The sequence below is a fragment of the Myotis nattereri genome (genome assembly GCF_964212035.1).
Source record: "Myotis nattereri genome assembly, chromosome: 5".
Taxonomy (NCBI): Eukaryota; Metazoa; Chordata; class Mammalia; order Chiroptera; family Vespertilionidae; genus Myotis; species Myotis nattereri.
Genome location: NC_138080.1, coordinates 29,547,667 through 29,574,248, shown reverse-complemented (window position 1 = coordinate 29,574,248; position 26,582 = coordinate 29,547,667). Strand labels below are relative to the sequence as shown.

The 26,582-nt window shown below is 52.0% G+C and overlaps 1 protein-coding gene across 7 annotated transcripts; it reads left to right on the top strand.

The window, feature by feature from the left end:
- The first annotated feature begins 7,752 nt into the window (after positions 1–7,752).
- HDGFL2 (HDGF like 2) lies at positions 7,753–25,275 on the top strand. 7 transcript variants are annotated; one of them, XR_013996068.1, is made up of 16 exons: positions 7,753–7,895; positions 10,296–10,372; positions 10,464–10,602; positions 16,974–17,165; positions 17,638–17,754; positions 17,861–17,938; positions 19,141–19,306; positions 19,445–19,520; positions 19,620–19,935; positions 21,149–21,252; positions 22,246–22,319; positions 22,481–22,551; positions 22,914–23,015; positions 23,205–23,434; positions 24,146–24,278; positions 24,724–25,275. XR_013996068.1 is itself a non-coding variant. In XM_081092528.1 (16 exons), exons 1-16 carry the CDS (start codon positions 7,824–7,826, stop codon positions 24,824–24,826), a joined length of 2,025 nt encoding a protein of 674 aa, XP_080948654.1. In that variant the 5' UTR covers positions 7,753–7,823; the 3' UTR covers positions 24,827–25,275. The 7 variants fall into 7 exon arrangements, 6 of the variants coding, with proteins under 6 accessions (XP_080948654.1, XP_080948652.1, XP_080948653.1 ...); XM_081092528.1 differs by having other exon boundaries at positions 17,861–17,932; positions 23,221–23,434; positions 24,727–25,275; XM_081092526.1 differs by having other exon boundaries at positions 17,861–17,932; positions 23,221–23,434.
- Positions 25,276–26,582: the final 1,307 nt, after the last annotated feature.

The window sequence follows — 26,582 nt, the reverse complement described above, 5'->3', positions numbered from 1 at the left end:
ACAGTCAAACGGAGACACAGCTATTAAACAAGTATATGACACCAGATAGTGCTCACTTCTATTAAAAATACAGTAGGAGAAAGGAATCAAGTTATGGGAGCCGAAACCGGTTTGGCTCAGTGGATAGAGCGTCAGCCTGCGGACTGAAAGGTCCCAGGTTCGATTCCGGTCAAGGGCATGTACCTGGGTTGCGGGCACATCCCCAGTGGGAAGTGTGCAGGAGGCGACTGATCGATGTTTCTCTCTCATCGATGTTTCTGACTCTCTCTCTCTCTCCCTTCCTCTCTGTGAAAAATCAATTTTATATATATATATATATATATATATATATATATATATATATATATATATATTTAAATAGGCTAGTAAGTCTGACATTTGAATAGGAACCCCTGAAAGAGACAAGGGACCAAACTACAGGTATATCTAGATCATTCCAGGCGGAAGGAAGAGCGAAGGGTCCTGAGATGACAGCTTCTTCAGGGAACACGGTGTCTGGAGTAGGGTGAGTGAAGGGTCTGAGAGTAGATTCTCTGCGAAAATCAAATAATGTGTGGTCTGATCATCCCCTCTATAGAACATTCTATAACCACCAGAAATTGTGAATATGGGAACTAAACAGCAGCAGTGATAATAGTAATTGCTGCGTAGCCAATTATCTCCCAATTTATAATAACAACATCTCATAATTTCTGTGCTCAAGACTCTCATGATGTTGCAGTCAAGCTGTTGGCTGGGGTTACAGTTTCACCTAAAGCGTTGGTTCTCAACCTTCTGGCCCTTTAAATACAGTTCCTCATGTTGTGACCCAACCACTTCGTTGCTACTTCATAACCGTAATGTTGCTACTGTTATGAATCATAATGTAAGTATCTGATATGCAGGATGGTCTTAGGTGACTCCTTGTGAAAGGGTCGTTTGACCCCCAAAGGGGTCGCTACCCAAAGGTTGAGAACCGCTGATTAAAGGCTTGACTGAGGGAACGTCTATTTCAAAGCTCACTCAAATGGTTATTGGCAGTCCCCAGTTCCTTGCTGGATTCTTTTTTTAATCCCCATCCAAGGATATTTTTTCCATTGATTTTTATTTTTATTTTTTAAAAATATATTTCTTTATTGGTTTCAGAGAGGAAGGGAGAAGGAGAGAGAGATAGAAACATCAATGATGAGAGAGAATCATTGATCGGCTGCCTCCTGCACACCCCCACTGGGGATTGAGCCCGCAACCCAGGCATATGCCCTTGGCTGGAATCGAACGTGGGACCCTTCAGTCCGCAGGCCGACGCTCTACACACTGAGCCAAACCGGCTAGGGCTCCATTGATTTTTGGAGAGAGTGAAATTGAGGAAGGAAGGGGAGAGAGAGAGGAGAAACATCGATGTGAAAGAGACACATCAATTGGTTGCTTCCGGCTCATACCCCAAGACTGGGGTAGGGATCAAACCTGAAATGCAGGTACCTGCCCTCAAGCAGAAATTGAACTCATGACCTTCCCGTGCACAGGCAGACGCTCTAATGGTTAGAGTCTAACCACTGAGCACACTGGCCCCCAGGCTAACATAATATTTTTGAGGTTCATCCACATTACAGTGTGTATTAGTGCATTTCCTTTCATTGTTGGGTAGTATTCATCAAAGGATATACAAGGTTTGATTTATCCATTCAGCCATTGATGCACATGTGGGTTATTTCCTCCTTTGGGCTGTTAAATAATGCTACTATGACTGTGAGTGTTGAAGTTTTTGTGTAAATATTTATTTTTATTTCTCTTGGGTAAAGAGTGATTTGGCGTTCCATCACATTTCTTTTTTTCTTTCTTCCTTCTATATTTTAAAATTTATTTCAGAGAGAAAGGGAGAGGGAGAGAGAGAGCTAGAAACTTCAATGATGAAAATCATTAATCAGCTGCCTCATGCACGCCCCCAACTGGAGATTGAGCCCACAACCACAACCAGAGCATAGGCCCTGAACAAAATTGAACTGTGACCTCCTGGTTCATAGGTCAGTGCTCAACCACTGAGCCACACCGACAGGGCTGCCTTTCTTTTTTTGTTTTATTTATTTACTAGAGGCCCGGTGCACAAAAATTTGTGCACTCAGTGGGGAGGGGAGGGCCCCTCAGCCTGGCCTGTGCCCTCTTGCAGTCTGGGACCCCTTGGGAGATAATGACCTGCTGGCTTAGGCCTGCTCCCGGGTGGCAGAGGGCAGGCCTAATCCCTAGGTGCAGCCCCTGGTCGGGCTCAGAGCAGGGCCGATTGGGGGGGTGGAGCACCGCCCCCTGTCACACTCAAGGCAGGGTCGATGGGGAGGTTGCGGCACCACCCTGTCATGCACAGAGCAGGGCCCATCAGGGGGTTGGGGAGCTCCCCTCTATCACACACAGAGCAGGGCCCGTGGGGGGGGGGCACCACCCTCTATCACCCACAGAGCAGGGCCGATCAGGGGGTTGGGGCGCCGCCACTCTCACACTCAGGGCAGGGCCGATGGGGAGGTTATGGCTCTACCCTGTCACACACAGAGCAGGGCCCATGGGGTGGGGGGGTTGTGGCCCCACCCCCTGTCACACACAGAGCCGCAGGGCGATCAGGGGGTTTGGGTGCTGCCCCCTGTCATGCTGATCCCGGTGCTGGGAGGCTTCGAAGCTCCGCTGATCCTGGTGCTGGGAGGCATATTACCCTTTTACTATATAGAATAGAGGCCTGGTGCATGGGTGGGGGCTGGCTGGTTTGCCCTGAAGGGTGTCCTGGATCAGGGTGGGGGTCCCCACTGGGGTGCCTGGCCAGTCTGGGTGAGGGGCTGAGGGTTGTTTTCAGGCTGGGACTGAAGCTCTCAACTGCTTCTTTTTTTTTTTTTTATTCTGGGCCAGCTTTAGCTCTGAGGCTCCAGCTCTTAGGCCTCTGCTCCTGAAAGCAGGTATCTGGTTTGTTTCGGTTCATATATCGAAACTCTGTATCAACTCCAGCTCTGAGATTCCAGTCTGCTGAAAGCTGGTTTCTGGGGGTTTGTTTAGCATCTATATTTGTTACAATGTTTGAAACTGCAGGCTCAGAGGCCGGCAAGGCAGGCAGGGAACATTGGAGTCCTCCGTCACTGAAGCAAGCAAGCCTCATGTTAGTTTCAAGCTACCTGGCTGCCAGCCGCCATCTTGGCTGACAGTTAATTTGCATATCTCGCTGATTAGCCAATGGGAAAGGTAGCGGTCGTATGCCAATTACCATGTTTCTCTTTTATTAGATAGGATTTATTCATTTATTCATTTTATTTTTTTTTAGTTATTTATAGAAGCATCAATTTGTTGTTCCACTTATTGATGCATTCATTGGTTGATTCTTTTTTAAAAAATATATTTTTATTGATTTTTCACAGAGAGGAAGGGAGAGGGATAGAGAGTTAGAAACAGCAATGAGAGAGAAACATCGATCAGCTGCCTCCTGCACACTCCCCACTGGGTATGTGCCCGCAACCAAGGTACATGCCCTTGACCAGAATCGAACCCGGGACCCCTGAGTCCCCAGGCCGCTCTATCCGCTGAGCCAAACCGGTTAGGGCGGTTGATTCTTATATGTGCCCTGATCTGGGATGGAACCCCAAACCTTGGTGTATTGGGAGGACTCCCTAACCAACTCACATGCCTTTCTTGATTCAAAGAAACCTAGCAGGGCTGGATCCAGGGAGCGTTTCAAGATATAGAAGACTTATCTGGAGAAGGGAAAGATGCAACCGCCCTTTGTTCCAACAACATCCCAGCCCCAGCCCCAGCCTTCAGTGTTTGTTGATGTCGAAGAGATGAACCCCTTAGAACGGAGGCAATTTAGGCATCAGTACGCTGGGTGATGAGGCTGAGTGATGAGGCTGTGAGCTGCATCATACTCAGTGTGGAAGCTGGCCAGGAGGTACAGAACAATAGGAACTGTGGGCAGAGGTAAACTGGAGGCAGCAGTCCACCAGTTCCCGGTGTACCACTAGCGGAGCCTGTCCCTGGAAAGGGGTTTCAAAGGGTGTCCCTTTCGCTGTATGTAGGAAGACACACATAGGCTGACAGCTTCAGAAGCCTCCCAGCTTGGGGTGCAGCACTTGCTTCTATCCATAAAGATATTTTTTGAGGCTAAAGTAATTTCTTTGTACCTTGTGATCAAATCCCTCCAATATTTTCCCAAGAAGGTAAAATAAAACCTAAAATTCTCTGTACTTAGGCTGCAAGCTCAATCCCTGGCCCTGATCGGGGGACATGCAGGGGGCAACCAATTGATGTGTCTCTCTTACATCGATGTTTCTCTCTCTCTCTCTCTGTCTCTTCCCCTCCATTCCACTCTTTCTAAAAATCATAGGTCTGGCCGGCTTGGCTCAGTGGTTGAGCACTGACCTATGAACCAGGAGGTCACAGTTTGATTCCTGGTCAGGTCACATACCCAGGTTGTGGGTTCATGGGGCGTGCAAGAGGCAGCCTATTAATAATTCTCTCTCATCATTGATGTTTCTCTCTCTCTCTCTTCCTCTCTGAAATCAATAAAAATATATTTTTTAAAAAATCAATGGAAAAATATCCTTGGGTGAGGATTAATATAACAAACAAAGCCCTAAAATTCTTATAAGGCACTATGATGGGTTCTTAATGGATCCCTCTAGCATTACCACTCTCCCCACTCTTACTTCTTCATCCTAAACTCAGATGTTTGCAATATCTTGCATCCATCTCCTATATATGCCTATATCTATTTATCTTTTAAAAAATTTTTCTTAATTGATTTTAGAGAAACAGAAAAGAGAGAGAGAAAGAAAGAAACACCGACTTGTTATTCCACCCATTGATGCAGTCATTGGTTCATTCTTGGATTCTTCCTCACCAGGGATTGAACCTGCAACCTTGAAATATTGGGATGACACTCTAACCAATGGAGCTGCTCCACCAGGGCTCCATTTATCTTTGAAGTCTCTGGTTAAACCACCTCCTCCAGAAAGCTCTCCTGGTCCCTAGGATAGACGAAGTCTCCCTCAGTATTCAACTTTTTCTTAAACACTCTGGCTTTTTTTTTTTTAACCTTCACCTGAGGATAATTTTCCATTGGTTTTTAGAGAGAGTAGAAGAGAGAGGGAAAGACAAACCTCAATGTGAGAGAAACACATCAAGTGGTTGCCTCCTGCATGTGCCCTGACCACGACCCAGGCCAGGGAGGAGCCTGCAACCAAGGTACGTGTCTTTGACCAGAATTGAACCCAGGACTCTTCCGTCCACAGGCCGACACTCTGTCTACTGAGCCAAGCCGGCTAGGGGCAACACTCTGGCTTTTTCTTTTTATTTGTTAAATGTATTTTTATTGATTTCAGAGAGGAAGGGAGAGGGAGAGAAAGATAAAAATATCAACGATGAGAATCATTGATCAGCTGCCTCCTGCAGCATGTGCCCTTGACAGGAATCAAACCCGGGACCGTTCAGTCCTCAGGCTGACACTCTATCCACTGAGGCAACCCGGCTAGGGCAACACTCTGGCTTTTTCACTGAGTTCTTACCAGGTGAAAATTCTGAGATGTCTTAAATTACAGTAGTCCAGAGGGTGGAAAGAAGAGACCAAAGGGGTTCATCAGAAAACAACTGCAGTGCAAAACAAACAAAGGATTACACATATTCTTTAGTGCAGTGGTTCTCAACCTTCTGGCCCCTTAAATACAGTTCCTCATGCTGTGACCCAACCATAAAATTATTTTCGTTGCTACTTCATAACTGTAATGTTGCTACTGTTATGAATCGTAATGTAAATATCTGATATGCAGGATGGTCTTAGGTGACCCCTGTGAAAGGGTCGTTCAACCGCCAAAGGGGTCGCGACCCACAGGTTGAGAACCGCTGCCTTAGTGTATGTTGAAATTATTAAATTAACTTCCAGGCAGATATTTCTCAGATTAGCTAGAAAGAGAGAACAGCCCCTAGAACCCTAGGTGCCTCTGCTTCATGTTTACATATGAGCTTTAAGTACTCTGCTGTGTCTATCCTAGAACTAGCCCCTAGCTCCACTTCACTTTCTCCCACCCCTTTGCCTATAACTAATGTAAATTCTTTTTTTAAAAAATACACTTTTATTGTTTTCAGAGAGGAAGGGAGAGGGAGATAGAAACATCAATGATGAGAATCATTGATTGGCCGCCTTCTGTACGTCCACACTGGGGATTGAGCCCAGTATTGATTGAACCGTGACCTCCTGTTCACAGGTCGACGCTCAACCACTGAGCCATGCCAGCTGGGCAACTAATGTAAGTTCTTTCATCAGACTGCTTACATCTTTCTTTCCTCTTTTCCCTACTTGATGCGTAAAAATGCTTGCAAGCTCCAAGATGTATGGTCATGTCTTTCCTACCAAGCTATGCTGCTGGTGGTTTAGACTCCATACCCCAAAATGGGCCTCTTCTTCCTTTTCCTTTCCTACTCCTTCTCCTTCTTCTTTCTCCTCCTCCCCCTAATTCTTATAATTATTATTATTATTATTACTAGCTATGGCCTTTAAAAAAAAGATTTTTAAAAAATGATTTTTAGAGAGAAAGGAAGAAAGAGAAACATCCATTGGCTGCCTCCTGCACGCCCCCTACCGGGATCGAGCCCCCAACCAGGGCATGTGCACGGACTGGGAATCGAACAGGCAACCTTTTCGTGCTCCAGAAGATGCCCAACCACACAGGCCAAAGCTAAACCATTTCTGTTAAAAAGACATTCAGCTGTGGAAGTTAAATTCTTTTATTTAACATTGAGTTCTTGGAGGGCAGGCTAACAATACCAATGCTGCCAGTATTTCCTAATGCCAGGCACAGTTGCCAGCGCCTTAGGCGTGAAGTTATTTAATCCTCGTGCCCTTATCAGATCAGTACATTATGAGTTCCATAATACAGGTGGGTAGACTGAGACACAGAGCCATTAAGTAACTTGGCCACGCAGTGCTAAAAACATTTTTCTTGAATGAATCCATATAGATTGGGTACTTTGTAGCCCTGGCAAATGGTGTTCAATAAACTTTTTCTAAGTGTTTTGTGCATTTTCTGGGTGTCTGACCTAAGAACCCACTCAATGGTCCGCTCCTTCTCCTAAGCCCCGCCCCTTGGGGGGTAGGCCAAGGCACCTCCCTATTTTGCACTTCCTCTCTTACGATATCCAATGGCGGACAGATGCATAAGCCACGCCTTCTGTGGTAGTCAATGGCCGCTCCCTACCTTGAGAGACTTCTTGTTTGGCATCCAACGGCCTGCAACTCTCTTTTAAGCCCCGCCTCTGGGAGTGGAGGCTATCAAACAACCCGCCGCCTACATTGATTGGGCCTTCTTTTCTGTGGTATCCAATGGCTTGCCTCCCTCATAAAGCCCCTCCTACTATGGCGGCCCATGGCCGGCCCCTCTACCCTAAGCTCCGCCCCGAAGAAGTCTGGCCCCTCTCCACCCGGCTCCTGACCGCCTCCGTTTCCCTCCTTCCCCCTTTGCCCTTTCACCTCCCATAACCTCCTCTCCCTTCAATTAGGCCTCTGGGTCACGCCCCTCTGCTCTACCCGTTATCCAATCCCGTTAACGTGTTCTCCAACCCCCCTCTCCTCATTGGTCTCTGCGCTCCTCTATCCCGGCACGTGGTTCTGAGCGACCTTGTCTCCCGCCGGTGACGGCAGGAAGGTGGGACATCCGGCGGCAGCGCGCAGTCCAATAAGCACGCGCCGGCCGCTGCCCAAGCGACCGTCTCCGCCCCCTTGGTTCCCTGCTCCCGCCCCCGGCGCTGCCTCCCGCTGCCGCCTCCACCGCTGCTCCCGCTGCCGCCGCTGCCGCCGCTTCCCGCGGCCTGGGCTTCCCGCCGCCAGCATGCCGCACGCCTTCAAGCCCGGGGACTTGGTGTTTGCCAAGATGAAGGGCTACCCGCACTGGCCGGCCCGGGTGAGGCCGCGCGGGAGATGTGCCAGGCGGAGGGTGGGGGGGGCTGGGGGTGGGGCAGTAGACGGCCAGGGCCGGAGAGACTCGTGCGCCCGGGTTCTGGAGGGGGGTCCCTGGTCCGAGGGACCCGCGTTCTTGGAAGTCTGGGGGTCCCGGGCCTGAAATACCACACGCCTGGTGTCTGGGAGCTGGGGGCCTGGGGAGCCTCGGGCCTTGTGCACTCGAGAGGTCTGGGGGACCCTGATTCTGGGGCACACACACGCCGGGGGTCTGGGGAGGTCCCAGGCCTGAGGAACTCGCGCGCCGTGTTTTTTTGGGCCCCCGGACCTGAGGAAAGCAAGCTGCGGGCCTGGGGGTCCCGGGCTGAGATACCTGTGCTTCGGGGAGTCCCAGAGCCGAGGAAGGTTGGGTTTGAGCGATCTGGGCCCTGAGCGGACATGGTTCGATTTGGAGGGAGACCCGTGAGTCTGCGGGGAACTGAGGAACGTGGAATTTGAGGAGAGTGATCAAATTGATGGAAAGGGGACGTCCCGCCGAAGGACTTCCTGGGGGAAGCCACGAGAAGCCAAGTTCTGAGGGCTCTGGGGCCATGTGTGAGGGTGGCTGGGGATGAGGGGCGCAGTAAGGGAGGAAGGCTTGAGGGTCAAGGCTGAGGGTGGCGAGGGCTGGAGGCTCTGTTCCTGAGGTCACTGGAGCTGAGAGGACTTGATCGGATCATGTCTGGGACATGAGAGGTTGGAGTAAGACTTGCTTGGGGAGACTCCCCCCCCACTCCCAGAGCCTGGTGGAGGAAGCTGGAGGGAGGGCTTGGGGTGTGGTTGTCCTCCCAAGGTGCTTGAATCAGAGACCAGCCCCTTGCAAAGGGGGATCGGTTCCAAAAGAGAGCGTATGAGGGAAGGGGGCTGGGCCAAGGGGACTTTGGGGGACCCCCTTTGCAGGAAGCTGTGATCCAAAGAACCCTCGTGGTCGAAGGATTCCATCCAGGTCTGAAAGGTAGTCCTGAGCCCAGGGTCCCTTATCAGGTCTGCAGGGTGAAGTTCTGGGCACTCTTCAGGGCAGGTCCGTGTGGAAGAGGACCTGGAGGTTATGGTCAACGCCAGGTCTTAGGTCCAAAGTTGCCCCCGGGCTGAGATTGGTGGACTGTGCTTGGTAGGACTGAAGGACTTTGGGGGTTGGGAGGACGAGGCTCAGGCAGCAGCCGGGGACAGTGAAAGGATGAGGCGGAAGATTTGACTAGAATAGAAGGAGTGCAGGGAGTCGCCAGAACAGTGCTGTGAGACGGCTGGAGTTTTCAGACTGGACCTTCCCTCTCTGTGGGTGGAAGTAAGCAGACGGTCGGCACTTGGAGCTGGGGGTTGGGGTGCAGGGAGGACACCATAGGATGTCAGGAGAGGCTCGGGGACCCCTGCCCAGAGACCAGTCTGGGGCTGGTGCTGTTACTAGGATGTCTGGGCTGTGAGCTCAGAGGCGGGCCCTGGGTGAGGCCAGAGCAGAAGATGGCCTGGAAGGCATGTTGGGCCGGGCCTCAGCTCAGGGTGATGGCGTTTGGGGATGCTTCTGTGTGGGAGTGTGATGCTTGAGATGGATGCCAGAGATCCACAGCCCAGGGCCAAGGATTTGAAAAGTAGCCTATAAAACAGGAAGGAAGCTGAGTGAGGGGAGCAGGGAAGATCTCAGCAGTCCCCGGGTATTGAGAATGTTAAGGAATTAACGGGGACCAGAGAACCCATTTTAACCTGATTGGCTCACTGTTATTTTCTTGGGGGGCACCAGAGCAATGAAACTTTATGGGCACTTCCCTTCTTTCCAGAGTACCAGCTTCTCCCTCTCCAACCCCCTTCCAGCTGGCTCTCTTCAGCCCTGAACATTTCCAAGCACCTGATTGGAAGTGAAGGGGCTGCTAACCTCCTGTGGGATGTGACTGACAGCTGCTAGAGCCCATGGGCCTGTAGGGGAGGGTGGGACTTCCTGGATGCTCGGGGCCTGTCTCCTGCAGCCCACCCCCCACCCTCTGCATCCTTGGAGCTGCCTGCTGCAGCCTCTGGGAGACCAACCACCCCACCACCCGATCCCCTCTTTGAGGGAGGGGTTCTTGTGGGAGGGTCCTGGTAGTTCATAGAAGCTGAGCTTGGCCCCACCCCCGGCTGATCAGAGGACTATTTTTGGCTTTGCTCAGGTACCTACCTTGGGGGCAACCCTGTGTGTGGAGGAGGGGATAAATATGCACTTGGGGGGCGGGGTACACAGGAATGCAGATGCCTAACTGGAAGGTGATGCATCTTCCTAGGTGGAAGGCTTCCCTTCTCCCAGCATGCTTTCCCTTAAGTAACTTGGCTAATTTCTGGGTTAGTGGGTGAAGTTGCCCTGCCCCTCAGCTACCCCCTTACTGGCCTCTCACTGCAGATTGATGACATTGCTGATGGTGCTGTGAAGCCCCCACCCAACAAGTACCCCATCTTCTTCTTTGGTACACATGAAACGTAAGTGTCCCTCACTGGGCTTGAATTCCCCCAGGGGTGCCTCCCAGGGTGGCCTGGCTCACCTAGGATCGGCTGTGGTTTCTCTCTCCAGAGCCTTCCTGGGACCCAAGGACCTATTTCCCTACGACAAGTGGAAAGATAAGTACGGGAAACCCAACAAGAGGAAAGGCTTCAATGAGGGACTGTGGGAAATCCAGAACAATCCCCACGCCAGTTACAGTGCCCCTCTGGTGAGTACCTGGGGGTTGGGGACAGCTGGCATGGGGTCTGCAGAGCCAAATCAAGTGGTGCCCACGTGCACTGGAGACTAGCAGTAGCCTTAGCTTGTCTCATAGAAAAAGGAGAGGCCTCTGGGACAGGGCTTCTCCCTCTTGGTGCTACTGACAATCTGGGCTGGGTAATTCTGTGTGTGTGGGGGCGGGGGGTGGCGGCGGCTTGGGCACTATAGAGTGTTAGGCAGCATTCCTGGCCCCAACCACTTGGTGCCAGGAGCATCCTTCCTCCCCCTGCCCCTCCCCCCCACCCCAGTTGTGACAACCAAGTATGTCCTCAGACATTGCCTAGTGTCCCTTGGGTGGGGTGGAGGGATGTGGGCTTACCCCTGGTGAGACCCACTGCTCTGGGATTAGTGTGAATTTATAATAGTGTTAGCTCTTATAAAACCTTTTGTTTTCTAAGAAAAACATTTTTCCTTTTAATAATAACCCCCACTTCTGCCATTACTGCCAGATTTTAGACTTGGAAAAAGACAGCAGTTAGTACATGTGAGAGTTCTTGCTTAAGTGGAAAAAAAATGCCAAGGATCACAGAGATGACATCTTAGTGGCACATCAGTATCTGAAAACATTCAGGGAAGGGAAAGATCTAGAAAAGTTGAAGTTAAGTTCATAGAAAGCTGTGGAAGGCTGCAGAAGGATGGCAGAGGGGTGCCTTGCCCTGGGTATTTTGGGGTGAGATGCAGATGAAGGGAGGCTAGGCTGGGGTTCTCCACTCTGTTGTTAACCACTGCTTTTGGGGTTTCTGTGGGTGGCGTAGGGAGTCGGAGTAGCCTGGCCTCAGCATGGGTGGGCTCAAGATTGGCTGGAAGCAAACTGACCAACGTGGGCAGAGCTTGGCTGGAAGAGAGAAAAAGTACTACCAGCAAGGTCTGTGGGGAGGGAAGCAGGAGTCAGAGAGGGCTTGGTTCTGTGGGGCCAGGTCCTGCTTGAGAACTTCGGATCTTAAGATGGTTTGGGTGTGCCCCCTGTGGCTCAGTCCACCAACTGATCCAGCAGACTACTGTACTGACACCTGCACCAGCTAGGGACCAGGAATTCAAAATGACTGGCACACTTCTTGCCTTCCAGGAGCTCATGGCCCAGAATTTAGGGTTCACTCAACAGGTGGACCAGGCTCACATATTTAGTGCATGTTGGGGGGTATTTGACTTTTACCTCCAGTGATGGGTCTGGGAGACAGAGGTCCCCTTGCTTTGATACCCACTCTTTTCCTTTGCTTTGCACGTCCCTAACTGGGAATCGGAAGGTCTTTAAGGTAGTTGAGTTTCATGAGCTCTTTTTCTGGCCCCACCTCAAGTTCTGTTTGGTTACATCCTAAGCTTATTGCCTCCTGGTGAATCATCACTCCATTTAATATTTATTGCACACCCACAGCTTGCTAAGTACTATGTAGATGCTTGCCCTCGAGGAAAGAGAACTCAAAAATGGTATGACCTTGACATTAAACTAGGCCCATGCAGGCTCCCCATGTTGAGAAGTAGCTCTGAGTGTGAGAGCTTATCACTGCTGTTTGGTTCTCTAACCAGTCTGTGCCTACAGATGGAATATCGGTTTAAAGTCTAGATTCCTGGACCTCACCCCTACTCCCCTAGAGGTTTAGGTTTAGTAGTTTAGGTCGGAGCTCTGGGGACCTTGGGGTTTTTCTTCCCAGGCATCATCCTAGATGCTTCTGGTGGAGCCAGTCTTCAGACTTAGAGTCATTGCTTTATGGGTACCTGAACAGTCTCTTTTTTCATCCTCTAAGTTTGCAGTTTATTTTTACATTTTGAGTGGGAATACAGTGTCATGGTATAAAATTGAAAAGGTACAAAAGGGGCGTACAGTGAAAAGTCATTCCTGCCTCCTGGTCACTCTGTTTCCATTTCCTCTTAAGACAGCCACAGCTACCAGTTCCTTATATCCTTCCAGGATTCTTTATGCATATAAAACCCTATAGCTTTCTTTTTTAAAGCATATAATTCTCTACTTTGCTTTATCCCCCCAATAATATAGCTTGATGACTGGCCCATGGCAACATGCAGAGAATAGCCTCATTCTTTCCGACAGCCTTAACTCATCTGGTGCTCCTACCAGGAGTGTCTGGCAAGGCCTGTTCCACATCCCTTGGCCAAGCCAGGAGGTGAAAAATGGTATCTTGCTACGGTTCCAACTTCATTATCCTTTGATCCACACAGTAATCCTAGAGTGGGGTGGGCCAGTGGCATTTCCCCCATTTTACAGATGAGCAAACTAAGGCCCAGAGAGTTCCCTTGATTGCTCAGAGGGACCCAGCTTGAATCTGAGACCTCTTTGTGGGGGGCTGTCCTAGGCACCATGGAATATTGAACAGCTTCTCTGGCCCCCATGCACTCAGTGCCAGGAGCACCCCATCATGATAACCAGAATGTCTCTAGATGTTGCCAAATGAGGGACAAAGTCACCCTTGGTTGAACACCATTGACTTAGAAGGATGCCATTTACTGTATCTGGTCACTGATACAGGAAGAGGTAAGGGGACGTATCTAAGGTTCTCAAGCTGGTTAGAGCAGAGCTGGGACTAAAACCTAGGCCTCCCGCCTTCCGGGGTAAAATTACTTTCCCTCTGGCTGATAGAAGCCATGATAAGGGCCTAGAGGATGAGGAGGAAGGCCCCAAGAATAACTTCTATACATCAGGGGTGGGGAACCTTTTTTCTGCCAAGGGCCATTTGGATATTTATAACATTCGTGGACCATACAAAATTGTCAACTTAAAAATCAGCCTGGTAGCCTGGCCAGTGTGGCTCAGCGGTTGAGCATCAACTCATGAACCCAGGAAATCACGGTTTGATTCCTGGTCAGAGTACATGCCCGGGTTGCAGGCTCGATCCCCAGTGGGGTCATGCAGGTGATAGCTGATCTATGATTCTCATCATTGATGTTTTTCTCTCTCCATCTCTGAAATCAGTAACAATCTTTTTTAAAAAAAGGGCAGTGCTATGTGGGCATCTGAACCTAGGTTCAAGTGAGCAAATGTGTGTCAGGTACCTTGTAAGTGCAAGATAGTAGTTGGGAATGAGGAGGCCAGGCTGGATTTCACCTTCCCTTTCCACCTCATTCATATCCAGATTCAGTAAGACATTGAGAGAAATGAGTGCTCATCTCATCACTTAGCCACTGGATGTCCAAATGTCCCCCAAACTTCTCCACATGGATCAGAGTTCCCAACACTTAGATACCATGGGCTGACCCAGATCAGAGCTCCTGGCTCTACCCACAGGCACAGTGTAGGGCAAGCCACTTAGTGTCCAGAGTCTCGGTTTCCCTAATTGTGGACCACGCCCATTCATCCCAATCACCTGACTGGGCCATGGAGGCACAGTTGATCAAGAGCTCGGTAGAAGCGAGGAGGCATCTAATCAGCACTAGCTGTGTGCAGGACCCAGGCTTCGTGGCCAAGGTGAACCTGCCTTGCATCCCATCTCTGACACTTACTTGCTGTGCTGTCTTGTCACACCAGCTTTTTTCTCATCTGCAAAATGAGGATAACAGCTTCCACAAGTTACACACAGAGAGGAAGAGGGGGAGAGAAGAGAGAGGATGAGCTCAGTGTTTGGTGGTTTGCACTTGACTTAACACTTGCAAATGCATTGGACCAGCCAGTTAGTCACTTACTCTCCAAGGGACAAACGGGATAGCATCTCCTTTCTCTGTCTACCAGTGGTGCTCCTCAGTCCTGGAGGACAGTGTGACAGAAACCCACCATAAAGGCGCGATTCCTCTAGCGTTTTAGGTGTGGGCCTTAGCCTACTTCTTTTTATACTTTTTAATCTTGTCAACCATACAGACAAGGCCCTGCCTCCCTGCCTAAGGTCACAGTGATGCAAGGGAGACAAAAGGTGTTTGGTGCTGAGTTGCCAAGTCCTGTCAACACGATTCTCATTTTTCTCTCCTGTTAAATAGGGATTGTGGTGAAGGCCGGGGGGGCTTATGACTTCAGTTTCTCGGAGGGGGAAGAATGTGGCTCTGTACCCGGAGTGAGCATGGAGTGGGGAGTAATGGCAGACTGAGTCCCTCCCGGCCATTCCATCCGCTCGGTCCTTCCTGTGTCACTGCCGTCCCCGGTCTGGCTGTGGTGCCCACGCTTCTACTCTCACATGTCCATTCTCTTCTATTTGATGTGCTGCTGGGACTTGGCCTCTACCTCTGTCCAGCTGTTCATGACCCGTCTTCCCTCCTCCTGGCCACCCAGGCACACAAACCTCCACCTCTCCTTGCTCCTCTTTCTAGTCTCACTTAGTTCGTCCCGTTGGTGCAGCCCTCTCCTGTCCTCTCATGCCCTTTTGGTCCTCCTCGCTTTTTTCTTGGTCAGCGTGCATGCCCTGTTCCAATCCATAGAACTGTCATCACACCAAGGGAATGTGGCTTTTTGGGGGTAGTGTCTTTTTTCTTAATCGGGGTAAAATTCACATAACATAAAATTCAGAATTTTAAAGCATACAGTACAATGGCTTTTAATACTTTCACAATGTTGTGCAACCGTCACTACTATCTGATTCCAGAACATTCCTATCACCCCCAAAGAAACAACCTTCTTCATTAGCAGTCACCCTCAGTTCTCTCTTGCCCAAACAGTAGGAACTACTAACCTACTTTCTGTTTTGATGAATTTGCATATTCTGGACATTTCATATGAATGGAATCATGTATTTGGCCTTTGTATCTGGCTTCTCTCACTGAGCATGCTTTCAAGGTTCACTCGTGTTGGTTAGCATGTGTCAGAGCTTCATTCCTTTTTATGGCTGAATAATATTCCATTCTATAGCTATCCCACATTTTATTTACTCATCAGTATATAGACATTTGGGTTGTTTCCATATAATTCCAGAGAATGTAGCTTTTAAGAATCTCAATCTTGTTCTTTAAAAAATCAGTTATTTAGAAAAGAGGTACATACTGTGAAAAAACCTGGTCAGATTTTATGCTTGGATTTGGCTGGGTGCCTCCCCTCATGCTGTGTTGTAATTGCATTTACTTGTCTGTATCCCCATTAGACTATGAGGTTCCCAAGAACAGGGACCCTGACTTACTCGTCTCTAGCCCCAGCACAGGCCCAGGCATATAGCAGGTATTCCGTGATGTTCATTGAATGACTGAATGATGGCTATATATGACCGGGGCCCATCCGTCTTCCTCACACAAACATAAAACATACAGAAGTTCAAAAAGGGACCCGAGAAAGCCCTGTGGCCTGTCATTGTGCCATCTGCTGACCGCCTCGAGCCTTGATCACCCCTGCCTCACCTGGCCGGGCCTAACCCCCCAGCCTCTCTGCTGTCATTTGCTTTTCTTTCGCTGTGCCTCTCCCCGGCCCGCACCCTCCCCCCCTACTTGTCCAGATTCCTTAGGGGAACCTTCACTTATGCCAATCCTGTCTTCCCAAATGCCTCTAGCCCCTATCCCTTTGCATGCTTGGGACAACTCCTCAGCTAAAATGTTATGTCTTCTGAGGTCCCCCTCCCAGTGCAAAATACTCCCACCACCTGGCATACACCTCTCTCTGATCCTTCCCACTCATGTGCTGATATCTTCATTGCTGCCCTTCACCACAGTGTGACATTGGTCTGTCCAGGTGGCTATGGTTGGTTTCTCCCATTAGATTGTAAGTTCCCCAGGGGCAGGGACCATGTTCTGTTCATATCTGTGCACTTACCATCTACCTAGCACAGTACCTGGCACCGAGTACCTCCTCCCAAAAGTGAGTTGTAAATGAGCCTAGCATATGGTTCGAGTAGAACAAATGCCACACATAAGGTTGTGTCAGAGCTTCATCCCGCTTTATGGCTGAATAGTATTCCATTCTATAGGAATTTGGGGTAAAGCAGAAATAACAGTGCCTTGAAGTTTAAGCCCAGAGGTCCTGTGTTAGGTCAGCTCCCTTCTCTTAATTATGAGAATAATAATAATAGTAATAGTAATAAAAAGCAAGCCTTGATGGATCTCTTGCCAGTCTGGGCACTGTTCTAAGTACATCACATACCACTTGTGTCTCATCCCTGTGAGGCCAAAGCGGTGACATCCTCATTGCTTTGATGTGGAAACTGAGGTACAGAGAGGCTTAAGTCACTTGCCCAGGGTTTTACCATGAGTCCCACAGTGCTTGAATCATAGTTTTGTCCATCTCAGCCTCCTGCCTCAGTTCTCAGGGCTTTCTGGGCCTCAATTTCCCCATTGGGAAAGTGAGGAGGCCCTGGCATTTGAGACACTGCCACTGGTGGGTGCTGTCCTCTGGGTTGCTGCCCTGGTTGGGAAATCCACCCAAGCCTGAGAATGAACTCACTCACTGTCTCTGCCCCCTCCTCCCAGCCGGTGAGTTCCTCTGACAGTGAGGCCCCTGAAGCTGACCCGGCAGGGAGGAGTGAAGACGACGAGGACAGGGGCGTCATGACTGTCACAGCCGTGACTGCTGCAGCTGCCAGCGACAGGATGGAGAGTGATTCAGACTCAGACAAGAGCAGTGACAACAGCAGTCTGAAGCGAAAAGCATCAACCTTGAAGGTAGGGGTGGGGTGGGGCAGGTGCACCTGGCCTGTGAGGGGCTGGTGGCCCAGCAGTGCCCTGACTCTTTCTCCTTCCAGCCTGAAGTTGCATCCTGCAGCTTACTTATCCACTCCTGGTTTTTTAATCAGATTCTCGAAGGGTCCTAGTTGACCTCGTTAAAAGTTCTAGAGCAGGGGTGGGGAACCTTTTTTCTGCCAAGGGCCACTTGGATACTTATAACGTTCTCGTGCCAAAATTATCACCTTAAAAATTAGCCTGCTATATTTGGTCAAACATTTAATTAACTCATCTCTAATGCCTTGGCAGGCCAGACCAAATGATTTCTTGGGCCTTATACGGCTCTTGGGCCAGAATTCCACACCCCTGTTGTAGAGTTCGAGCTCTTTCCCGGGATAAGAGGGGTCAGGGGGGAGACGGCTCTGCTGAGCACATATTCTTTTCTGGTCTGTTTGGGTTGCTCTCCCTCCAGATGTCGGTCTCAAAACGAGCCCGGAAGGCCTCCAGTGACCTGGATCAGGCTAGTGTGTCCCCGTCTGAGGAGGAGAACTCTGAAAGCTCATCTGAGTCAGAGAAGACCAGTGACCAGGTGAACAGGTGGTTTGCTCCTTGGGTGGGTGGGGAGAGATACACAGGTGGGAACCGAGCAGTGGCCAGCCAGTTGAATTCTGTTCAGCTCTCTTCTCTCTGCCCAGGATTTCACCCCTGAGAAGAAAGCCATGGTTCGGGTGCCACGGCGGGGCCCCCTGGCAGGACGGAAGAAAAAGGTAGAGGTGTGTTGTGTGGTTTTTTTAAAGTATGTTTTCATTTTACTTACTTATTTTTGTTAAATACGGATATCTTTATTGATTTCAGAGAGGAAAGGAGAGGGGGGGAGAGAGAGATAGAAACATCAATGATGAGCGAGAATCATTGATTGGCTGCCTCCTGCACACCCCCTATTGGGGATTGAGTCTGTAACACGAGCATGTACCCTGACCTCTTAGTTCCTGGGTTGACGCTCAGTCACTGAGCAACACCAGCCAGGCTAGAGGTGGGTTTTTTTTTTTTATGCTCACCTGGGAGAAACTCTTAGAGCTTCTCTCAAGGTCACCAACCACTGTCCACAATTAGAGTTGGGTCCTTTTTGAAGGAGGATAGGGCGTAGGCCAGGGCACTGCTGACTTCCACGTCTGGCTTCACTGATGGCCTCAGCCCCTAGTTTCTGAGTACCATGTGTGCAGAGCACTTCCCTGAGCAGATGACCTATTTTTTTGCCGCTCCTGTCTTTTACAGGTGTTGGCATCAGAAGGGAATGAAGCACTCTTAGTTGTCCCTTGTGTGTGTGTGTGTGTGTGTGTGTGTGTGTGTGTGTGTGTGAGAGAGAGAGAGAGAGAGAGAGAGAGAGAGGAAGCTGTGTGCATGTGTGCATGTGTGTGAGAGAGAGAGAGAGCTGTGTTGTGTGTGTGTGTGTGTGTGTGTGTGTGTGAATGTATGGATGTATGTATTGTATGTGCTTGTGTGTGTATGAGCATGTGCATACCTGTACAAGTGTGCATGTGTGGTGTGTACAAGTACATGAGTGTGTTGTCTGACATGTATGAGCTATGTACAAGTTATATACAAGTGTTATGTGTATTGTGTACATGTACACACGTGGATGTGAGTGTACATGTACAAGTGTGTGCTGGGGACTCAGGAGCTCGGGGGCAGAGACAGTGGAAGAGGGCAGCACATCTAGTTGGGCCTCCAGGCAAGATTTTAAAAAGCTCTTGCCACTGGGAAAAATCCTTGCACTTTACCCAGGAGGCGGGAGGTCTGGGGAGGCTATGCACTGTGACCAAGGTGAAGGATCAGGCAGCTGCAGGCACATCCAGGGCTGCCTATGATGCTAAGCCTAAAAAAGCTTTTTTGGGGGAGGTGAAGTGTTGTGGGTTGGGGTCTGTAAGGGGTGCTGGGGTCTGCTCTCTCACCTCCATGCCCCGGCCTCTTCCAGAAGCCGCCATCGGCCTCGGACTCAGATTCCAAACCAGAATCTGAAGGGGTCAAAGGTGAGCCAGTGGCCGTGGCCAGGTCGGCCTCTTCCTCCTCTTTGGCCTCCTCGTCCTCCTCCTCAGACTCGGATGTGTCAGTAAAGAAACCTCCCAGGAGCAGGAAGCCAGGTAGGTAGCTGGCACTGGTTCTGACCTGGTTCCCTGGGGCCTGCCCCACATGGGCCCTCGCCTCTGGGCTGGGCTGTGGGGGTCCCCTGCCCCGCCTGGAGGACAGTGCAGAAGAAGGCCACCCTTTCTTTTTCGTAGCTGAGAAGCCTCCCCCCAAGCCCCGCGGGCGGAAACCGAAGCCTGAGCGGCCCCCGAGCAGCTCAAGCAGTGACAGGTGGGTTGCTTCTGATAGGGTCCTCAGCCAGGCTGTGGGTGGGTCTGGAGCAGTGCCTTCTGAGGACAGGCCCCCTCTCTAATTGGCCTGCACCCCCAGCGACAGTGAGGAGGTAGACCGAATCAGCGAGTGGAAGCGCCGTGATGAGGAACGGCGACGCGAGCTGGAGGCCCGGCGGCGCCGGGAGCAGGAGGAAGAGCTGCGGCGGCTGCGGGAGCAGGAGAAGGAAGAGAAGGAGCGGAGGCGTGAACGGGCTGAGCGTGGGGAAGCCCTGCAAGGGGGCAGTGGGGGAAGCAGCGGCGATGAGGTCAGGGATGAGGAAGAGCCCGTCAGGAAGCAGCGTGGCCGGAAGGGTCGGGGACGGGGGCCCCAGTCCTCCTCTGACTCGGAGCCGGAGGCTGAGCTGGAGAGAGAGGTGCGCCCCACCTGGCGGGGGTCATGTAGCCCATGGGGGTTGGGGGGGAAACATGGGTAACTGAAGAGGCTTCTCCCTAACACCCACCCCTTCAAGTCCGTTCCTTTATCCAGCATGTTTATTGAGCACCTGCTGTGTATTAGACACTGTTCTGGGTGCTGGGGGTGTGGCGCGAAAGCAGTGGGTGACACACAGAAACCCCCAATGTTAAGGAGCTGATATCCGAGGGAGGGAGAAGGAGTGTAAACAACATTAAAATGTTACATGGTGCTTTCCAGAGCATTCTGTGCTAAGAGGAATAAGGCAAAGGGAAGGCCATGAAGTGTGGGGATGGGAGGGTTTCTATTTTAAATGGGGTAGACCCTAAAGGCTGCAGTCGAGAAGGTGACATGTAGGGATCTGAGTTAAGTGGGAGGTGATCTGGGAAGATAACTTGGAGAACAACTTCCTAGACTGTGGGCGAAGCCTGTGCAAAGGCCCTGGGGCAAGACCATGCCTGGCATGTTGGAGGAAGAAGAAGGGCTGTATGGCTGGATCAGAGTGAGCCAGGGGGAGAGAAGAAAGTGAGGTCAGGGAGGGAATGGAGTCAGGATGTGCAGGGCCTTGTGGACTGTGGGGAGGACTTAGACTTTTACCCTGAGGGAAGTGGGAGACCTGAAGGGCTGTATGCAGACAAGGGGTGGATCTGACTTAGATGTCCACATGTGTCCTCTGGCCACTATGGGGTAACAGCTTGTGGGGTGAGCATGGGAGCAGTCAGGAAGACTCTGATGCCAGCAAAGGGCAGTGGTGACAATCAAGCCCCATGAGTTGGTGTGGGCCTGAATCCGAGAGTCTGACTGACTTCCAGGGTGCATCACATTCTAGACCAGGATCCCACTTTACATGGGAATGGGGAAAGCCTGACAACACCCTGTTCTCTCCCAGTTGCTTTCCCTTGTCCCAAAGTGGGGACCAAGTTCCCTGCCTCAGGAAGTGTCCTGCTTGGAAGAAGGAATACGAAGGGCTGCCCCACTGTTGGTGGGCCTTTCAGAGCCTGAGATCTGCTGCCAGGGATGGATGGTACACAGGGACCTTTCCCATTCCATCCTGTCCATTCTACCAGCTCCCAGCAGTGTTAAGGTGGTGGCAGGAAGTGTTGTCTCCCCAAGGGGGAGTTCAGGAGTTCAGAGCCAGCCCCTGCCGCTCCAGCCCCTCTATTTTGCTGCTGCAGGTGAAGAAATCAGCTAAGAAGTTGCAGCCACAAAACACAGAACCTGTGAAGAGACCCAGCCAGAAGGAGAAGAAAGGGCGCCCTGAGGAGAAGCCCCGATCCAGGTCAGCACTCACTTAGCCTGTCTGCCCTAGCTCCCCGAGGCCCATCCTGGTCCCCAGGTTCTCCTTATTGGAGGGGCCCAGCTTCCAAATTTAGTTTGGTAAACAGATCCTGTTGAAGTGTCCTCTGTTCAGGATTGTGGTCCTTGACTGGGGTGTTCCAGACATCAAGTGAATGGGGGCCAGGGATGCTGCTCAACACAGCATAGTATGCAGGATGGCCCCCCACAGAGAATGGCCTGGCGCTGATGTCAGTAGTGCCAAAGGGGAAACTGTCCCCAGACCAGTGGTTCTCAGGCTTTTTAAGTCCAAGACCCACTGTGGGGCCAGCACATCTCCCTGACATTTTGAAATGGAATTCTAGCCACTGGTTGGAATCTACCCACTGGGAACTTGCAGCCTGACTGCTGAGTAGAGTATAGAACTGGAACCATGTTTTGTTTTGTTTTTTTAATATATTTTATTGATTTTTTACAGAGAGGAAGGGAGAGGGATAGAGAGTTAGAAACATTGATGAGAGAGAGACATCGACCAGCTGCCTCCTGCACGTCTCCTACTGGGGATGTGCCCGCAACCAAGGTACATGCCCTTGACCGGAATCGAACCTGGGACCTTTCAGTCCGCAGGCCGACACTCTATCCACTGAGCCAAACCGGTTATAGCGAACTGGAACCATGTTAACGAGTGTTGCTGTTGTTTATGAGTGTCCAAGTGGAGCACCTTTTAGTAACTCATTCACTGGGTCTTACATACTAGACATTAACCCACAGCCACATATATATATAAAAAAAAAGAACTTTGAGATTTCACATGGTTTGTCCTAGGTGCCTGTCTTAGACCAGGTCACGAAGATCCCTGACCCCTCCTCACAGCTTTGGGGCCTCCTAAAGGTTTTCTTCTGTAGCTCCCGGCCCTTAGTGGGGAGGATGGCAGTGGTTGGGCCAGGGTGGCTTCGTGGATGTTGGTCAGAGGCCTAAAGGGATTGAGTCTTCACAGGCCCATGAAGGTGGAACGAACCCGGAAGCGGTCAGAAGGGTTCCCACCCGACAGGAAGGTTGAGAAGAAGAAAGGTGAGGGCCCAGCTGTCACAGTCGCTGCCAAGGTCTTGCAGCCCACGGTTGCTGAGGTCGGGAGGGGGCAGGTTCTTCTGTCACGTAGGGGTGCTCAGGCCCTTGGCCAAGTCTGGGCTTGGGAGCTGAGGCCCAGGCAGTGCGTTCTCTCCTGGCCACAGAACCTTCCGTGGAGGAGAAGCTTCAGAAACTGCACAGCGAGATCAAGTTCGCCCTAAAGGTTGATAATCCGGTAAGACACACCTTGGGGTCATGAGAAGCCACTTTCCCTGATGAAGCAGTCCCTGCCACCCCTGCATGTCTAGAGCTCCCTTAGAAGTCTCCAGGAATTGCAGCAAATCCAGGGTTCCTTGGGTGGATGGGGCGGGGTGGGGCGGGATCCATTGTTTTTATTGTGTGTCCCCTAGCTGAGGGCCATCCTGATGTGCAGTGCTCAGTGTCCCTGCCAGCTGGTGCTGTGGGCGGGCCCCAAATCCCTCCAAATCTGGGTCTTTCTGCAGCTCTTTCCACAGGGAAAGCCCTGGGGTGTCCTACTCTGACCTATTGGGTCGCCTAGGTGCTATCCCTCCTTACTTCTTACTTTCCCACCCTCAGGACGTGAAGAGGTGTTTGAACGCACTAGAGGAGCTTGGGACCCTGCAGGTGACCTCGCATATTCTCCAGAAGAACACTGATGTGGTGGCCACGTTGAAAAAGGTACAGTTGGAGCCCAGGGTTGGAAGCGGGCCGGGGTCTAGCCTCAGCTGCCCTTGGTCAGTGAGGAGAGGGCCGGTGGACTGCCCAGGGGTGTGCCAGTCTCCGTGGGAGGTGCCCAGGTGGTGGCAGCAGTAGGGAGGGTCTCAGGGCGGGGAGGGGGGGTGAGGCCAACTACACTCCCTGAGCCAGGCCTCTTGGCGGGCAGATTCGCCGTTACAAGGCCAACAAGGAGGTGATGGAGAAGGCTGCGGAGGTCTACACCCGGCTCAAGTCTCGGGTCCTGGGACCAAAGGTTGAGGCCATTCAGAAGGCAACCAGGACTGGAGTGGAGAAGGAGCCAGCGGAGGCAGAGAAGCCTGAGGAGGCTCCGGTGGGAGAGGAGGCCCCGTCGGAGAGGGCGGAGGATGAGGCCAGTGCTGGTGAGCTGGGTGGGCTCCTCCCCTGATGACAGTGGTGGTGTGTCCTGGTGCTCTCTGCGCAGGCCTGGCTTTGTCCCCAAGGCAGCTCGTGGCTGGTACACGCACACACCTCTGCCCCTCACGGTCTCTGGACTCTCACTCAGAGTCAGGCAGTGTAGGAGGGTGTGTGTGTGTGTGTGCGCCAAGTGTGTGTGAGCCAAGTGAGGCACAGGCCTTGGGCTGCAGCTGGAGCGTCATGGGTGAGCTGAGAGGAAAAAGGATGTTTCCAGCAGGGACAGTGGCCTTTGGGAGCAGGAGGTGTTCCTGCTGGCGTCACCTGGTCCTCATGACAGATGCTTAGAGTAGCCCTTCAGACTGGTGTTAAGTTGGCTCGGCTGAAAAAGCCTCAGCAGCCTGGGGGCTAGCCCAGCGGGGTGTTACCTCTGTCCCAGCCTCAGCACTCATTTACTGGCCCCTCCCTTCTTCAGGGGCCTGGGCTGGCTGCAGAAGCACATGCAGCCAGCCGTGGGCTGGTGGAGCTGCCAGTCCCCGTGCGACTGGGAGGCACGGAGGTAGAGGTGATTGTGGACACATGGGGCCAGGGTCCTTCAGGGGTGTCGAGGGTCCCCTGTCCCAAAGCTGGCTTGCTCTCCCACCTGCTCTCAATGGGAAGGGGACAGGGGTCCTGGGCAATAGCACCACAGTGTCGTATGACCCCCTTCCCTCCCCCAGATCTCTCAGCCTCAGTGAATGGTGAGGCCACATCCCAGAAGGGTGGGAGCACGGAGGACAAGGAACAGGAGGAAGGACAGAACTTGGAAGAGGGGCCAGTGGGGGGCTCCTCTGAAGACTTGTTACACAATGAGTAAGTGTCCCTGGGGGCTGTGGCACTGGGGGTGACTTTCTAAGAAAGCAGGGGAGGGGGGCAACTTGCTGAGAAGGCACCCTGATGTCTGGGCTGCTTATCCTGGTCAGGGTCCCAGAGACTTGGCCCCCACGTGCTGGCCTCCCATCCCCTACCTTGGCAACAGACCCCTCAGGGCGCCCCAGGCGAGGAAGCTGAGCTGCCCTGGGTCAGATCCTAGAGACAGTGGCTTCCTCCCAACTCTCCAGGAGTGGGTGCAGGCAGTCTGTTCACAACCACCCTCGAGTGTGGTGTGCGGCCTGCTGAGAACCCCAGACCATTCAACACACACCCACTGCATTGGGCACGGTGGGATGGGCCTAGGGCTTTTAGTTTGTCGGTGGTAGACGGAGATAGACAGACAGAAAGGCAGTTTGCTCACCCCCACCGTGCTGTGCTTCACCAGCAGCGCGAGGGAGGGCCCCGACCTGGACGGGCCAGGGAAGGACCGGCAGGAGCGCCAGAGGGCGCACGTGGACTCTGAGTCCCTGGACGACGAGGACAGCTGAGCCCCGGGCAGCCCGGCGGCCAGGCCCCGCCCGTCATGTAGATGCCCGTAGGCCTGCCCCACTCCTTCCCGGCCGCCCAGGGAGCAGAGAACTGTTGGGGAGATGCTGTGCTCTTCATTTGTATTTGTCCCTCGGGGTTTTTTTTCTGCCCAATTTCTGTGATTTCCAACCGACATGAAATGACTATAAAGGGTTTTTTTAATGAAAAAAATCACTTTTATTGGCTTGGTTTTCTAGTGTTACTGGTGCAGCTGGGCTAGAATGGGGAGAGGTCTGTAGCTGTCAAGGGCCCTATTGGGGACAAAGGGTTTAAGCCATAGTGCCACCCTATACAGTGAATGTGAGCTTGGTTTTAATGGTGTTCCCTGCCCGGCAGGCCTGATGGTGAAGAAATGGGGTGGGAGCAAGGCCTTTCCAAAAATAATAAAGGAAAAATAAAACTCTCTGAACTTCGAGGCTCAAATGGAAGCTGTGGTTTGATGTCCTGGGTTTGGCTGCCCAGTGCCCAGAAAGGAGAAACAAAGAGGCCGGGGGGGGGGGGGGGGGGGGAGAGGCGTGGAGGCAGGTCCGGGACAGTGGCTACCATGTTCTCCCCAGAAGCCGCTGCCTTGCTCCACTGACTCAGTCGTTTTCCCTCTTGCCCAGACTGCAGGTGGCACTGCGAGCCCCCCTCCCCCCACCCCCCCAAGTCAAGAACCAGTGTGCTTGGCACTGCCAGTTCAGGGCATTCAGGCCAGGAAGTGTCCTGTGGGTTGTTTCCTTTACACGTTCAGAGAGCGTAAGCACTGGGGGCAGGCCTCCCTGTGTGACATCCGGCAAGTGGCACTCCCGCTCTGGGCTTCTCTTTTCTCACCTGGACAGGGGCTGACTAGCCTCACAGGGAAGTCTTGTGGATTTAGATGGAGGATGTGTGTGTGACTCCCGGCCAGGCACCTGCCCTCGGCAGTTTCTGGCTAAACAGTGGCCCCCTATGTGTCCCCCTGTCCTGCGTGAGCCCACCATCCTAGCTGAGAGGGAGACTGGTATGGCAGGGATTTCTTGAGACCTGCCTGCCCCCCATTTGGTTTGGCTGGACTTGAAGTCAGGTCACTTTGCTGGGTTTCTGTGAATAGCTGAATTCCTGGTGTCTTCACCTCTGATAACCTTATGTGTTGGAGGTCGAGGAAAGAAAGTCTTGGAAGGTTCACTGACTGGTTCTTTCGTCAAGCCAGGTGCCAGCACCCCAGTGCAGAGTCCCTCCCAGATGCTGGCAGCCTTTGGTAACCCTTAGGGAGAGTGAGCCCGTTCATCCTTGAGCTCAGAGCACCTGATCATTTCTGAGAAGGGGGTGCAGTGTGGGGGCGTGCTGTCGGCATGGTGCAGGTTCTGGGAAGATGGAAGCTGGACCCGGCTTGGGCTGCTGGTGTTCTGATGTCCAGCTCCCAGATGGAGAGAGGCCTAGGCCAGTGAGGGGGAATTTCTTGGATGAACATCCTGAGTTTTCACATCTGGGGGCAGGGGCAGGGGGCTTGGCCCTCTGGCTGGGGTTGCAGGGATGCTCCCACCATTGGAGGCCCTCGTCTCCAGCCTGGAGCAAGTTACCAAGACCTGAAGGATCACTCAGCACCTTTTGTCCCATCCTCCCTGGGGCCCTGCCCCTGTGGGGAAGCCCTTTCATAGGCAGCCTCTGGGCTCAGATGCCCCAGGGACCAGAACCTCAGCTCTGTGATCCTGTGATTGGCCCGTAGGACAGGGCAGGTGGGCAAGCAGAAGAGGC